The sequence below is a fragment of the Belonocnema kinseyi genome, chromosome 6 (assembly GCF_010883055.1).
Source record: "Belonocnema kinseyi isolate 2016_QV_RU_SX_M_011 chromosome 6, B_treatae_v1, whole genome shotgun sequence".
Lineage (NCBI taxonomy): Eukaryota > Metazoa > Arthropoda > Insecta > Hymenoptera > Cynipidae > Belonocnema > Belonocnema kinseyi.
The window spans coordinates 62,741,184-62,755,012 of record NC_046662.1 but is presented as its reverse complement, the minus strand read 5'-3'; the positions used below and the strand labels follow the sequence as shown (position 1 = coordinate 62,755,012).

Below are 13,829 nucleotides of genomic sequence, written 5' to 3'. Positions count from 1 at the left end.
CCCCCCCGCCTTTCCTCCGAAATATGATGTCTTTGTTAATTTTCTGGCGCAAAATTTTTTAGTGGTGGCGCATTTGAGAGCATTTAATGTTATGATAGATAGCTATGATGAATTTGAAAAATTTTTATTAGTTGAGAAAAATGACGCCCCTCCCCCCTTTTGATCGCTAATAACTCGGTTATCAATGTGGCGCAAATTTTTTTCTTTATGGCGCATATGAGCGGATTTGAAGATCTTCAAGGTCATGTCTTTTGTGGGCAAAATGTTTCATCGGTGGCGCATTTGAGCGCATTTGAGCGCATTTAAGCGCATTTGGGGCGCAATTCAGTGGGCTACTGAAACCCGAAAATTAAGAGTGGGGGGAGGGGGGGGCTGGTGTAACTGGCCTCATATTATCATATACTATTATCCTAAATAACAGAATTAAATCAATGTTTAAATTTATATTCAGATTCAGTAAAAATTCTTCAAACTGAAGTATTAATTTGAAAAAGTTTTACAAGGAGAAGATGTAGACCCGCGTCACGACGTGACATACGAAAGACAAAAAATGCTCTGCAACAAACTCAGTAATGTATAGTGGTATTCTCAGTTCAAATACGGACTGAGGCAGATTTTTTAGCGTTTCTGACAAAATAATAGACCAAGAATCGAATCAATTGAATATTGAAACATAAAAATTATTTGTCTATGTTTTGTGAACATATCTTCTGGCCCATTAAGTGATACCGATAAAAAAAACAATTTTTCATGTGACTTAATCTTTTTAACATACAACGAAAAGTTCTTTAGTAAATGTAAACACTAAATGAAAAGCCTTGGCTTCAAACATATCGTTAATTATGTTCCAAGATTTAATAACAATGTAAGCATCTACCAAGAAACAATTTTATATCGATTTAAACTTTTCACACAAGATAGTTATATTTTTTTGATTTTGATACCAAAAATTAGTTTTTTTTACTTCCTACAAGCTTTAAGGATTTTCTTTTCACACCTTATATTAAATTTAAATAGCTTACTTTTCAAAGTGATTTACTTTTGCATATAGTTTCCCCCAATCAATGTATTTTTTAACCTAATTGGTTAGCATTCCACTCATTCATAGTGGCATTCCTGGTTCGAATCCGAAATGAGTTAGATTTTTTCTCGTTTCTCGAAAAATAATAGACAACTAGTCAACGCTATTTAATTTTTAGTATTACAAAATTATTTGTCTATGTGTTGTGAACTTAGGTATCTTCTGGCTCATTCTGTGACAAGAATTAAAAGCAGCAATTGTTAATGTGACCTACTCTTTCTGCTATGCTATTCAGAAATTCACAGAGTGATATAAATTTCATAAAGTTGTAAATACAAAATAGAAAGCCTTCGGCTTCAAATATATTGTTAATTATATTTTCAGTGAATCCCCGGCATATTATTTATCTGAAGTTAAATAAAAAATTGCAAAAAACTGACAACTAGAATTATCCGGCGATGAAAATTTTTTATCCGCCTCGTGATAAAAATTAACTGCCGTCAGATAATTGTAGTTTTCAATCGTTTGTAGCGTTTTTATCCAACTTGAGATAACTTTTATCTCTGAAGTTTACTGTGTTACAAATTTTAATAACAATGCAAACATCCAGTTATGATAAATGCGCCGAATATTGAAGCAAAAAGCTTCGAGAAATGGTTTTGCACACATTATAATAAATTTAAATACCCTACTCTTTCAAGTGACCTACTTTTGCATAGTTTCCAATTGTTTGCAGGATTTTTATTTATTATCCAATTCCGCTATAAAAAATGTTTGAGTTTTTTTTTTGTATTTGTCAGGTTCATGTAAACTTCAGGCTAAAATGTAAAATGATAAAACGATTTGGTTGTATCAACAAAATATTGGTTGTTTTAACCATAGTTAAGATTGTTGTTGAGAAGTTAGATTGTTTGGTGAATCCAACTAAATTTTTGGTTCTTTTGGCCAAATATTTTCTAAGAAGAAGTATTTGGTCGCTACAACCATGGCTCAATCAAATATTTTGTTAAATCAAGAAAAATTTGTTTGATTCAAAAAATTTTTTATGTAAATCCAAGAAACCAGTTTTTTGGTGCAAGAAATTTTTTTCTGAATCTAGTGAATGAAATGTTACTTACTATATTTGAGTCGACCCCATCCGGTCACAGTTGCCAGTTGTCCAATGAAGTCTGCACCATCATCAGGCATGCAAATTGGGACGATGTGGGAATCGAATTGTATTGGCGTTTCCAGTTCTAGCAATGCAAGGTCGTTTTCGAAGGTCGCTGGATCGTATCCTCTATTTACGATAACCCGACGAACATTCCTCGTTACACTGCGTTTTGGTTCCAGTTCACCGGAAATGTCGTGTTCGCCAAATACCGCTACCAGAGATGCCAGGAACCTTTATACACATACGTAATTACTAATTAGTATGCAAAAGTTAACATGACTTGCGCCACTTAATTAGAGTATGAAAGTCTGGAATTATTTTGTACTTTTTCTGGTATCATCAGATTTTAAAGGTGAGAATTTTCTTTCAGGGTTTTCTTTTAATTAATGTGATAAACAAATATAATCCAATTATTAAAAATTTCATGGCGCCATTTTTTATTATTATCTTGAAACTATCTCGAAACTATCTTGAAACTATTTTGTCGGTTAACACGTCTTCGTGATTGGATAAAGTTTTCATTTTCTTTTTCGTTAATAAAAAAGTCTGCAAACATCAGGCTTGCGTGAAATGTTAGGTTATCTAAATACTATGTTAAATACTAATAATACAGACACAAGAAAAAATGGTCGTGTCTATAGACGAGGCAAACACTTCTATACGTTTTTTAGGTCGCTGGGTCGGAATCCGGTGTTGGTGTGATTTGGTCAGAGCGCACTTCGCTTCTTACATAAAAAAAGTAAAAAAAAAAGAATTTTAACTTTCATCACTTTTTCAAATTTAAGAACAGCATGCGATTTGATCGAGTCCAAGAAACCCAGGATTCAGATTAAGCGACCCCAAAAACGTACATAAATGTTTGTCTCGTCTGGTTTTGATATATAAACCTTTGTTGTTTTTCGTGTTATTTTTTAAGTTTTCCTGACTAGACGCGGTAATAATTTCTAAAAATTAACAGGTCGCTGAATCAGAATCCTAATCAAAGTTGCAACTATTATTTGACTTTTTCGAGGTTAGGAACAAAATGCGATCTGATCGAGTCAAGTCAACCTCAATACGAGACAAACTTTAAAAAACATAATTTTGTATCAGAATCATTATCAAAACTTTTCATTTCGTATAGTTTTTTTGAATGAAAAGTTTCAGGTCAGAAACTTTATATAGTAATTTTTGGAGATAAAAAAATGTCTTATTTGATTTTAAGGAATTCGTAAAATAAAATGTCATCGCCTCTGTAAATACAATTAAAAATCGGATGGTAATAATTGATCAGGTTTTAATGAAAAATTTAAATGATTAAAATTTAATTACACTTTATAGTTTTGTTTATGAACATTCTGAAGCTATAGGATGATGAATTGTTTCAACATTTTCTCCAGGAATTCAAAATAAAATTTGTATATCTACGTCGAGAATTTCCATTAAAATTTCGAATGCGTAATGTACTTTCACAATAATTTTACAGGTATATAAAATTTTCTTCCAGAATAATTTTATATATGGAGCCATGCAAATATTTTTGCACTTCAAAACACTCGGCTCGGAATATATATACAGTTTAACGAGCTTTTTTATAAATAATGTTTTTTTTTAGTTTCTATAGATTAAAGTTATATATTTATTTAGAAAACTTTTATTAATTAAATAAATAAATAATATTAAAAGATAATTATTCATTTTTTAAATGTACCTCTAAAGTACATGAATTTAAATAATAATTTAATCGAATTTTTATTTTATCTTCTATACTTAAAATTCAGTACATATTTAGGTAAAATTAATGTGGGTACTATATTCTCAAATTTAATTTTCCTAACTCTTCAAGCAAAAATATTGCATTTTCAACTAAAAAGATTAAATTGTCCGAAAAAAGAATAATTTTCAAAAAATCATGAATTTCAACTAATAACATAAATTTCTAAACAAAAAAGATAAATTGTTAATCAAAAATTGAACAGTTGAATTGTCGACTACTAAAATTAGTGTTCAAGCAAAGTAATGAATTTTGTACTAAAATGATGAATCTTCAACAGGAATATTTTAATTTTAGACAAAATAAGACGAATTTTCAACTAAAAAAAGATATTTTTCACAATAAATTAAATAGTTAAAGTTGTACTCGAATAAAATTAATATTCAGCCAAAGAGATACATTTTTTACAAAACTGATAGAATATCGAACAGAAATAGTTAAATTTTCAGTAAAGAAAATACAAATATTCAAGAAAATAGTTCATTTTCCTGCAAAAGAGATGAAATTTTAATTGAAATTATAAATCTTCAACAAGAAAATTAATTTTTCACACAATAGTTTAAGTTTCAACCAAGTAACTGATTTTTCATACAGAAAAAGATCAATTCTGAACAATTAATGTTGTATTTTTTATTTCAACCAAAACAAATTTTAATTTTTAAATAAAAAACAGTTGAATTTAAACAAAAAATACGCCTTTTCAACATGAGTTGAAGTTCCATTTGAGAAAGATTTATAAGTAAGTAATTAAAAAGTCATAAGACTTTCTAGAATATTATTATTATTATTCAGAGTTAATTAATTTAAATTTTTTATTTTGTTTGAGTTCTTTACTGGAGATCGGTACTTTTAATAAAAAATGACTGTATTTCAATGAATGTAAAAATTTCTTCAATTATTGTAGTTTATGCTCGCCTTTTTGAAAAAGGATTTACAATCTTTAAAAAATTTGTATTATTTTATGTTACTGTTTTTAGTCTGAAATTATTATTCCTAATAAGATATCAATGAAATTGCAAAAATATTTACAATATTTTAAGAATTAATAATAGAGTATGTTAAAATTCTTTACCGAAAATCGGTTGTTTTAAAGAAGAAATATTTAATTTTAAAGAAGATTGACTACTTGAAACAATTTTTTGTTATGCTAATGTTTTTTGTTCACAACGAATATTGATATATTTAAAGAACAATGCAACGATTTTTTGTCTATACAACAATATTATACATATAGTTATTCTAGGCTTAATGTGTCGATTTTCATTAATTATAATAAGTATTGGCTTCGCTTTTTTCCTATTATTTCAGATACTAGGTACTATAAAATACAAAAATGTTTTATTATTATTAATTTTATACCTTAATCTTAAATTGCACGAGATAAGAAAAATCGCGCACATAGTGCGCGTGTTTGTCAATTTCTTTTGAGACAATTCTTTTTTTTTTTTAAATAAAAGTGTTGTAACATAAATGTCGATTTTGATCTCATAATAATAAATATTCTTTTAAAGAATACATTAGAAACATATACTTTGAAAAGGCGTTTAGGGTAAAACAAGTTTTATTATAAACTAAAAAATAAATCAATATTTTATAAATGGAAATAAATTTACTTGAAAAAATAATTTGAATAAATAAATGTTTTTCTTTAAATTGTACTTACCCTGGTTGACAATGAGCAGCTGTAATGACGTATTTATCTGTTATGAGGACCCCACCACATTTATTTTTGGTGAAAAGTCCAAGCCAGGTTGCTTCCCGAACTAAAACTTGCCAGGGCCATTCACCAAAGATTGCTCCTTTTCCTCCTACGATTCTTCCTTTTTTTACTTGGGGTCTCAGTCCACAAGCTATTCAATAAAATATAAACAAGAATAATTAATATAAAATAATTATGAATTAAAATTCTTTCACTAGACTCATATTGGAAAAGTTTAAGAGTTTCAATTTTCGAAACGGAAAATAGAAAGCAAGTTGGAATCTTTTATTATGACTTTAAAATGCCTCGAACTTCAATAGAAATTTTCTATCCAAAATATCATAAGAAGTTATTTCATATTCAAGATTAAATATTTCTACCACACTTTTTCGATTTCTATTTTCACATCGATTTATATTTATGAAAATGCATTCATTTTGCAAGTTCTTATGTTTTTTTAAATAAATTTTAAATTGTTTTCATTATTTCTTATTCGCTTCTATTGAAAACATAATTTTCACTCTACATTTAAAAAATTAAGGACCTGGTAACCGTGGAGCAAAACTAGCTTCACTAACTTTAATTATAGCGAATTAATGATGTAAGTCGATAACTCGAATTGGGTCATTCGAAGGAGTACCTTCGAGGCAGAAGTTTAAAATGAAAAATAATGCTGAAAAGTAACAACCTGATTAATTTTATGTGAAATAAACTATAGTTGTGTAACATCTTATACATTATTATTCTGTTTTCATAACTTTAAATTGAATGCTACAAAATTCATGACATGCCTCAAGGTTTAATACTTACTTGCTTTAAATTCGCCCGAATTTGTACAAGTTGAAATTTGCTTCAATTTTTGCAACCTTTTTTTTAAATCAGTGAAAATTATTTCCATTAAATTTATTTTGAGTCCAGTGAAATGAATTTGCATTAGGTAAGCTTTCATTTATTGTGAATTCAGTTGAATGTTCCAAATGAATGATGAAAACATACCTTTCCGAAAATCGGATGTTGGAATTACGTCCGGAGTCTTGGTAGTAATTTCTACAACTTCAGAAGTTACTTCTTGCTCAACAATAACTGCTTCAGTGCTTGTCACTATAGAAACTTTTTTTGTTGGTTTGGGTCGTTTCTGGACAACAGCAGGTTTTTTCGTAGTAACAGTTTGTCCAGAACTTGGTTTTGGTTTCTGATTAGTCGGTTTGCCCGGTGTAAGATTATCAGGTCGACTTGGTGTTGGTTTCTTAACAGTGACTGGTTTTTTCGTACTCCCTTGAGTTGGTTTTGGTTTCTTCGTAGGACTACTAACTGGTTTTTTATTCGGCACAGGTGCCTTCGTAGGACCAGGAATAGTAGCGTTCTTCTTAGTATAAACAACATCCTTTAAATCTTCAAAATTACCCTGCAACGAGTCGACGATTTTATTGACAAAAGAGTCTACTTTATTCTTTAACACATCATCCTCGATGAATGAGGGTGTTGGGATATCACCTACAATGAAGTTTTCTGTATAATCTGACTCATTTCCTTTAATAACAATCGTTGGTTTTTCCTGCTGAACAACAGCGTTCGAAATATTTAATTCAGGATGTCTAACAGGAGGGAAGATGATGGAATCATCTGGTGCTGCTGTCTCATCTTCATAAAGTGGGGTAGTCGATGTAACTATTGTTGGATTCGTATCCTTTTCAGTAGGCTTGAAATTTTCAGTTAAATTATAATTTGGACTAGAAGGTTTCAAGTGGAAACTGGGTTTGTTATTCGTCCAGGTTGAAAATGTGGTCCAAACAGTTGCAGGTTTTCTGGTGCTTGGTGAGTAATATGTCGAAGAATGCTCAGCAACAGTATTCTCAGTAATCAATCCAGAGTCGTTGATTGTAGTTGGTTTTACACTCGTTGTTCCATCTTTTAGATTAACGCTAAAATAACTTGTAGATACAACATGTTTATTGTTTGTTGCTCCAGATATGACTGTACTTATGTTGTGAGTAATAGTTGTTGAGCCGGCAGGCTTCTTCGTCCCAACACTGTTTTTAACAGTAGGTTTCGGAGTTGTGACAGGTCGTCTTGAAGAAGGTTTTTCGCTTGTGATAGTGGTGTACTCGGTGCCTAAAGGACCTAAAACGATTACAGTTGGAGCTGGTGGATTTGTTGTAGGTCTTGTTGATAAACTACTACCCTGGAATGTACCAGATGTATAAGAAGGGAGTCTGGAAGATATATAAGTCGAAGATCCTCCAGAAGATGAGGATATGTAGCTGGTGGTTCCAGGTGATTCGGTGGCAACTTCGTAATAATAATTTGATGATTGACCAGGTTTGAAATATGTATAAGGAAATGATTCTGTCGTCATAGAGGAAGAAGGTCTCGTGGAACCTAGTCTTGAGAGAGAAGGCTTTGCTGTCTCGTCAATGCTGACCCAGGTTTGTATTGAGGAAGCTGTATTTTCACCTAGAAAGATATTTTTTTCTTTAGTTTTTTCTAGGTTTATCTCTGGAAATGTTTACGAAAAACTCTAAATAATAGATAAGAGGTTTTAATATTAGCGAATACAGATTTAGGAAAAAGATAAAATAATGTTGCCAATAATGTTTGTGAAATTTATGATGAAATAAATGTCTTCTTTCAATTGAATTAACTTTTATGTTCAGAACAGGGCGAACTCACTGTAAAGTGTAGCCCATCCATAAAATGGAAGTATCATAAAAGCAAAAGAGACCGACTTACGCCGACATGAAGTGCTATCTCTCCCTCGATATTTATTACCTTGTAGACATTCTCAGTGATATTACTCTGTAAGATCACTTTTCCTCTTTTACGGGCATTATTTCACGCTACCTTACGTAACACGGAGCAGATGTTACGTTTTATGATATGAGAGATAACAGAACATTATGATATAATAAAGTTATAACGGATCATATAGTGCAATTAGATTTTACTCTATCTACATTTGTACAGTGCAATAATTAATTAATCAGAGAGATTACGTCAATATCTTGCAGAAGCACGTTATCACCCAGAAATGGTAGCAGAATAAATAATCTTCCTCCTAAAATCGCTTTATATTTCTGTCATGAGTGAATTCGGCCCTTATAGAAAAATCACATTTCAAAGATAACAGTTTAGAAGTTCTGGTTTGACAACTCAATTTTTATTTTATTTCAAAATTTTTAAAATCAGCTAGGTTTGAAAGTTACATTTTTTACTTATTGTTAGGTGCCTTTAAAATTTATAACTAAAAAAACTGACCAGTTTAAAAGCGGAATTTGAAATTGAAAAATATTTATACGAATCTTATTTTAGATCTATCATTAGATCATTTTAGCTGTTTATTTTTAGTGCAATGTTTTATGATGTATTGTATTTATATAAAAAATTCGATAAAAATAACTGAGATTCTACATCAAAGAGAATAAATGCTGTAATATTTATATAATTTCAATATATACCTATGTATTCACTTTGGAGTAAATTATACTGTATTTATAAAAGTGAAAAGCTGCTCTCTCAGTTTCTCTCATGCAAATAATTGGTTATTATGAACGCTGAATTAGTCGAATTCGTAAAGCGACAAGATCACTTTGACTTCTTACATTTATTTAAGAAAAAGTATGTTACTTTTCACTTTTCAAGAATTATTTTTAATGAATGAATAAACTTTGAACAATTCAAATAGTCTGAGTATAAAGTTATAATAATGTATTCTTTTCTCACTATTATGGTTGAGCAACAAATATTATTCTTGCCTGTTTTTTTTTTCCATTAGGGCATCTTTTATGGATCGCGAATTATACAATTATGGATTCTGAATAATGCAGTAATGAAAAAATTAAATGAATAAAAGAATAAAATATAATTATGTTTTCAAGTGCCAATCTTCCTTACCTTGTGCAGTGTACTTAGTTTCCGAGCTGGGAGTAGTACCATTCAAAATCGAAATAATATGGTTTATTGCAATCTCTTCACGATCAAGCTCATCGTTTTTTTTATTTCCAGCATCATAAGTAATCGTCGGCACTCTTATAAGTCCATCCTGGTAACCATTACTACTTGGATTCATAGGAGTTGTTGTTTCAAAAGTAGACATTACTTTTGAGGCAGTGACTTTTCCATCCGCAACTCCTGTAGTTGGACTTCCCGTATTTTTATCTCCAAAAGGCCTCTTAGATTCACTAAAAGCATTCGTAGATTTCAAACTCTGTGTCGCGGAACTTGATTTTTCAGAATAAGCATATTTTTGAGTAAAAACAGGTAACTTCGTTGTCATTTTCTTTGTTGTCGATGAAGCTATCACATTGGATGAACCCTTGTAAGGAGAACTAGCAGAAATATTATAACCAGAAACAGACGTTTGTTGATCTAACTTTTGTTTTGTTGCACTCACGAAAACAGTCGTGGGTTTAAAAATTTCATCAGGATTGTAAGTTTCATTAAGAGTCGAACCGTTTTCATTTAAAAGAATAGTCTCTGGACCACTCTGGTTATTGGATGCAATACCATGAGAAAATAAACCAGGTAATTGATCAACTGGGTCTGAAATTTGGAGAACTTGATTTGGATTGAGGAGTGTGGACACTGGACTAACCAGAGCAGAATCCTGATGCTCTTGAATATCATTATTGGAATCTGAATGAGTCAAAAGGGCTGGTAGTTGAAGATCATCCAAAACCTCTTGCTGTCCAAGAAGATTAGGGAAATTGTCTTCTAGGGTGGCATAGTTAACTTGTCCATTAATTTGAGGTTTCTCAGCATTCTGACTACTGTCCTTTGTGTTTTGAGATGGTCCACTATTTTGACTGTTGGGTGGACCAATCGTTGAAATTTTAGTGAAGGTTCCTCCCCCAGAATTTGAAGATGATCCTGACTTTGTTGGACTCCACGTTTGATATGTACTCGACGTTCCCACTGGTGTTCCATCGGGGTTGAGGAGAATCGGAATTTCAGGCACGTGGTCTATTTCATAGACATTCAGCAAATCATCGGAACCTTGAACTTTCTCTAAATTGTTGACTCCGGTCTGCTTTAGAGGCAATTGGCAACAAGCACCGAAAAGGAAACCATCCATGCAGGCACCAACAACTTCTCCGTTCCGACGAGTGCACTCGTAATTGAACATACATATGGCTGGTTCGTCGGACTTAACTCTTGAGGGATTTGTTGGTTGGCACACCTTCGGAACTATTCTATACCCGCCGAACAGCTTTCTCCCTGAAAACGAAGATCGAGGATAAGGATGTTAGTATCTAGTAATAAATAAATCAATTTAATTGCAAAAATGATTGCTTGTGTGGCATCTCATATCGTATGGCGAAGTGATAGTGTTTACCTAAGGTTCTGGATATGTAATTCCATGCGGGCTACGCAATTATGTTATGTTTACTGTAGATAGAAGTTTGAATATATTAGAAGAGCCATAACTAGGACATGGCAAAGGTTTTATGGTTTGTGAATGTAAGTTGCTAATTTAAAATACATGGACGTTATTTATTTGGTAGTCAAATTAGATTTGAATGGTATCCTGATTTTTCTTTCTCATGATGAGAGTCCTAGTAGTCAATCACATTTTGATTTGTCATCATTATTGAAAGAATAATTCTGTCTGTTGTGACCTGGAATTTTTGCAATAACTTTGCTAGTTTTAGTTCTTGTTTGTTATGCAAAATGTTTGGAATTCATTACAAATTCTTGGTCCGATTCCAAAGAGAAGATTTAAAGCTTGTATTTCTCGAAGTTATAATTTTTTCCATTACCTTCTTTGAAACATGCAGAAAGTGGAGGTTAAGAATTGAAAAACTAGAGACAAAAGATTGCAGTCACCACTCCATTAACTATATTAATTTGATTTTTTTAGTAGTTTTTAATTTTAAGGAGAATATGAGAACTATTTTAGTACAATTTTAGGATACTTTTGGAGCAGGAAGTCATTAATTAAACTAAATTATTAATTGGATGTTGCCAAGAACAAAGGTTTAGAATCCTATTCAAACTAAGTAATAAGAATTTTATTACATTAACAAAATAAGCATGATAGATACCGGAAACTTTTTATAATAACCAATAAATTGTGCAATTCGTTATTTCTGTACGTATCTCTCATTCTGATATGTTGAGCATTATCTAATTGAACTCATTACTTTTTTTAATTGGTTTCATTATCGCTGATATAAATTACAGTAATTCAAACAAGTATAACAAACTAATTTGCATTCCTTCCCTCCTTTCACTGTTCTCATAAATCGCTTCTTAATAACTGCACTTTATTTTACGAGAACTATTAAATCATTAGTGGTTTTGTCCTACAAATATGGATATATCGATTTCATCAAATGTTTTGTCGATTTAACCGAGTGGTTGAATTTAACAATTGTTTAACTGCGCAAAATTATTAATTATTAGTTAAATATAATTAGTTAAAAGCCTTTCAGGAAAGTGCGTCGTGTTTTACTTGAACGGCCCCTGACAATATACTATGAATGACCCAGCAAAAATTGTGTTGATTGAACAAATATTTTTACGAATATATAGAGAATAACAATATTTGATAGATTCGCATTTCTTTTAGCATAATATATATTTTTCTTATATTGTTTCGTTGTGAAGTTTGATTTTTAAAAAATTTGACTATTTTGTTTTTTTTCAGATAAATGCAATTTTTTGTGTAAAAAATGTATAACAGTTAGTATAAATGATTATGATTCCGTGCAAAAATAGAGGTGTTGACAAAAATCGGTTATCAATCATTTATTTTTATTTTTATATTTTATAACAAAAATACAATTGTATTTTGGTCTCTCCTGACTGATATTTCATTTTTGAACTTGACAGAAAATGTTTCAAAAGGTTTCTAATTTAAAAATGCAGTTTCTAAAAAGGCAAAATTTTTGCCGTAAAATATGCGCATGAAAAATTATGTAGAGTCACAAGATATTATCTAGTCCCCCGTTGCCAGATTACTATCTAGAAAATTAAAATAGGTGGCAATCAGCGCGAAATTCAAGACAGCATCCAGTATTATGATGAAAGGTTAAAATGTATGCCAACGTTGTAAACATTTTAATCTATTTTTCATACATGACAATTGAAGAGAAAACCAATTTCATATTCATCTTACAGAGCCTCAAGGTACTATCTCTATGTAATTTTCTATACTTTTGAGCCACAAAGTTCTTTCTGAAAATTCCGTAATTTATTACTCTGAAGATGTTTACCTACCCAATTTTGAAAGGCCTGTCCTGTGAAGTTCGCAAAATGGTCCTATGATTTTATTTTTTTTATCTAAAATTTTCAACTTGAAACAATTATAATTTTTAACTGTTTAGGTCTTTAAGACAGCATTGTAAAATTCGTTAAATGAGAAATGTACGCTTAAAAAAAATTTTAATTTGGAATTAAAAGATTTTCGATTAATTAAATAATTAAATTATAATAAAAGTATAATTAATAATTTCTTGAATTTGTCTCTAAAATCCATGGATGGACTTTTAACAAACAGCTGAATTTTAAATCAAACAAGATCAGTTTTCAGCCAAAATGAAAATGTGTCAATCTTCAATTATAAAAATTAATTTTTTATAAAAAAAAGACAGATTTATTTTTTAAACAAATTTAAGTTTACTTTAAACCAAGTAGTTTTATTTGCAACCAAAAAGATAAATTAATTGTTAAAATGATGAATATGACATTGCACGACTTATATTTTTAAACGAAAAAAAATTAATTTTTTAGCAAGACGATTAATTTTCAAACATAATACTGGAATTTTAAACCAAAAAGATGATTTTTCTACCAGAAAGACAATTTTTCGACATAATACATGAATTTGCAACGAAATATTTGCGTTATCAAATGCAAAAAGACCAAATTTTCAACAAATAGTTTAATTTCAAACTAAGAAAGATTAAGTTTTAACCAAAAATGGAATCGTTAAATTTTGAATAAAAGAGATGAAATTTCAGCCAAGAGGATTAGTTTTTACTACAGAAGATGAATTGAATAAAAAAATATGAATGTTAAATATAAAACATAAATGTTTAACCAATAATTTAATTGTTATATTTTAAGTTAAGTTAAAACTAACTAAAATAATAAATCTTCAACTAGTACCAGGTGTATACATATGAAACCGGTATTGCCATTTAGCGGCCAGTAGGCACACTTGTAGGCACTGTCGGAACTTACCATTTGTGCTAATTGGCGT

The 13,829-nt window shown here is 30.4% G+C and overlaps 1 protein-coding gene across 1 annotated transcript in view; it reads right to left on the bottom strand.

Annotated features, from left to right (window-relative positions):
- LOC117174774 (serine protease filzig) overlaps positions 1-13,829 on the bottom strand; it is an 81,470-nt gene that overhangs the window by 14,582 nt on the left and 53,059 nt on the right. Inside the window, exons 3-6 of the mRNA XM_033364130.1 lie at positions 9,518-10,840; positions 6,623-8,080; positions 5,591-5,777; positions 2,140-2,405 (exon numbers count right to left, since the gene is read on the bottom strand). Coding sequence (XP_033220021.1) covers positions 2,140-2,405; positions 5,591-5,777; positions 6,623-8,080; positions 9,518-10,840 — 3,234 coding nt within the window. The remainder of the gene's footprint in view (positions 1-2,139; positions 2,406-5,590; positions 5,778-6,622; positions 8,081-9,517; positions 10,841-13,829) is intronic.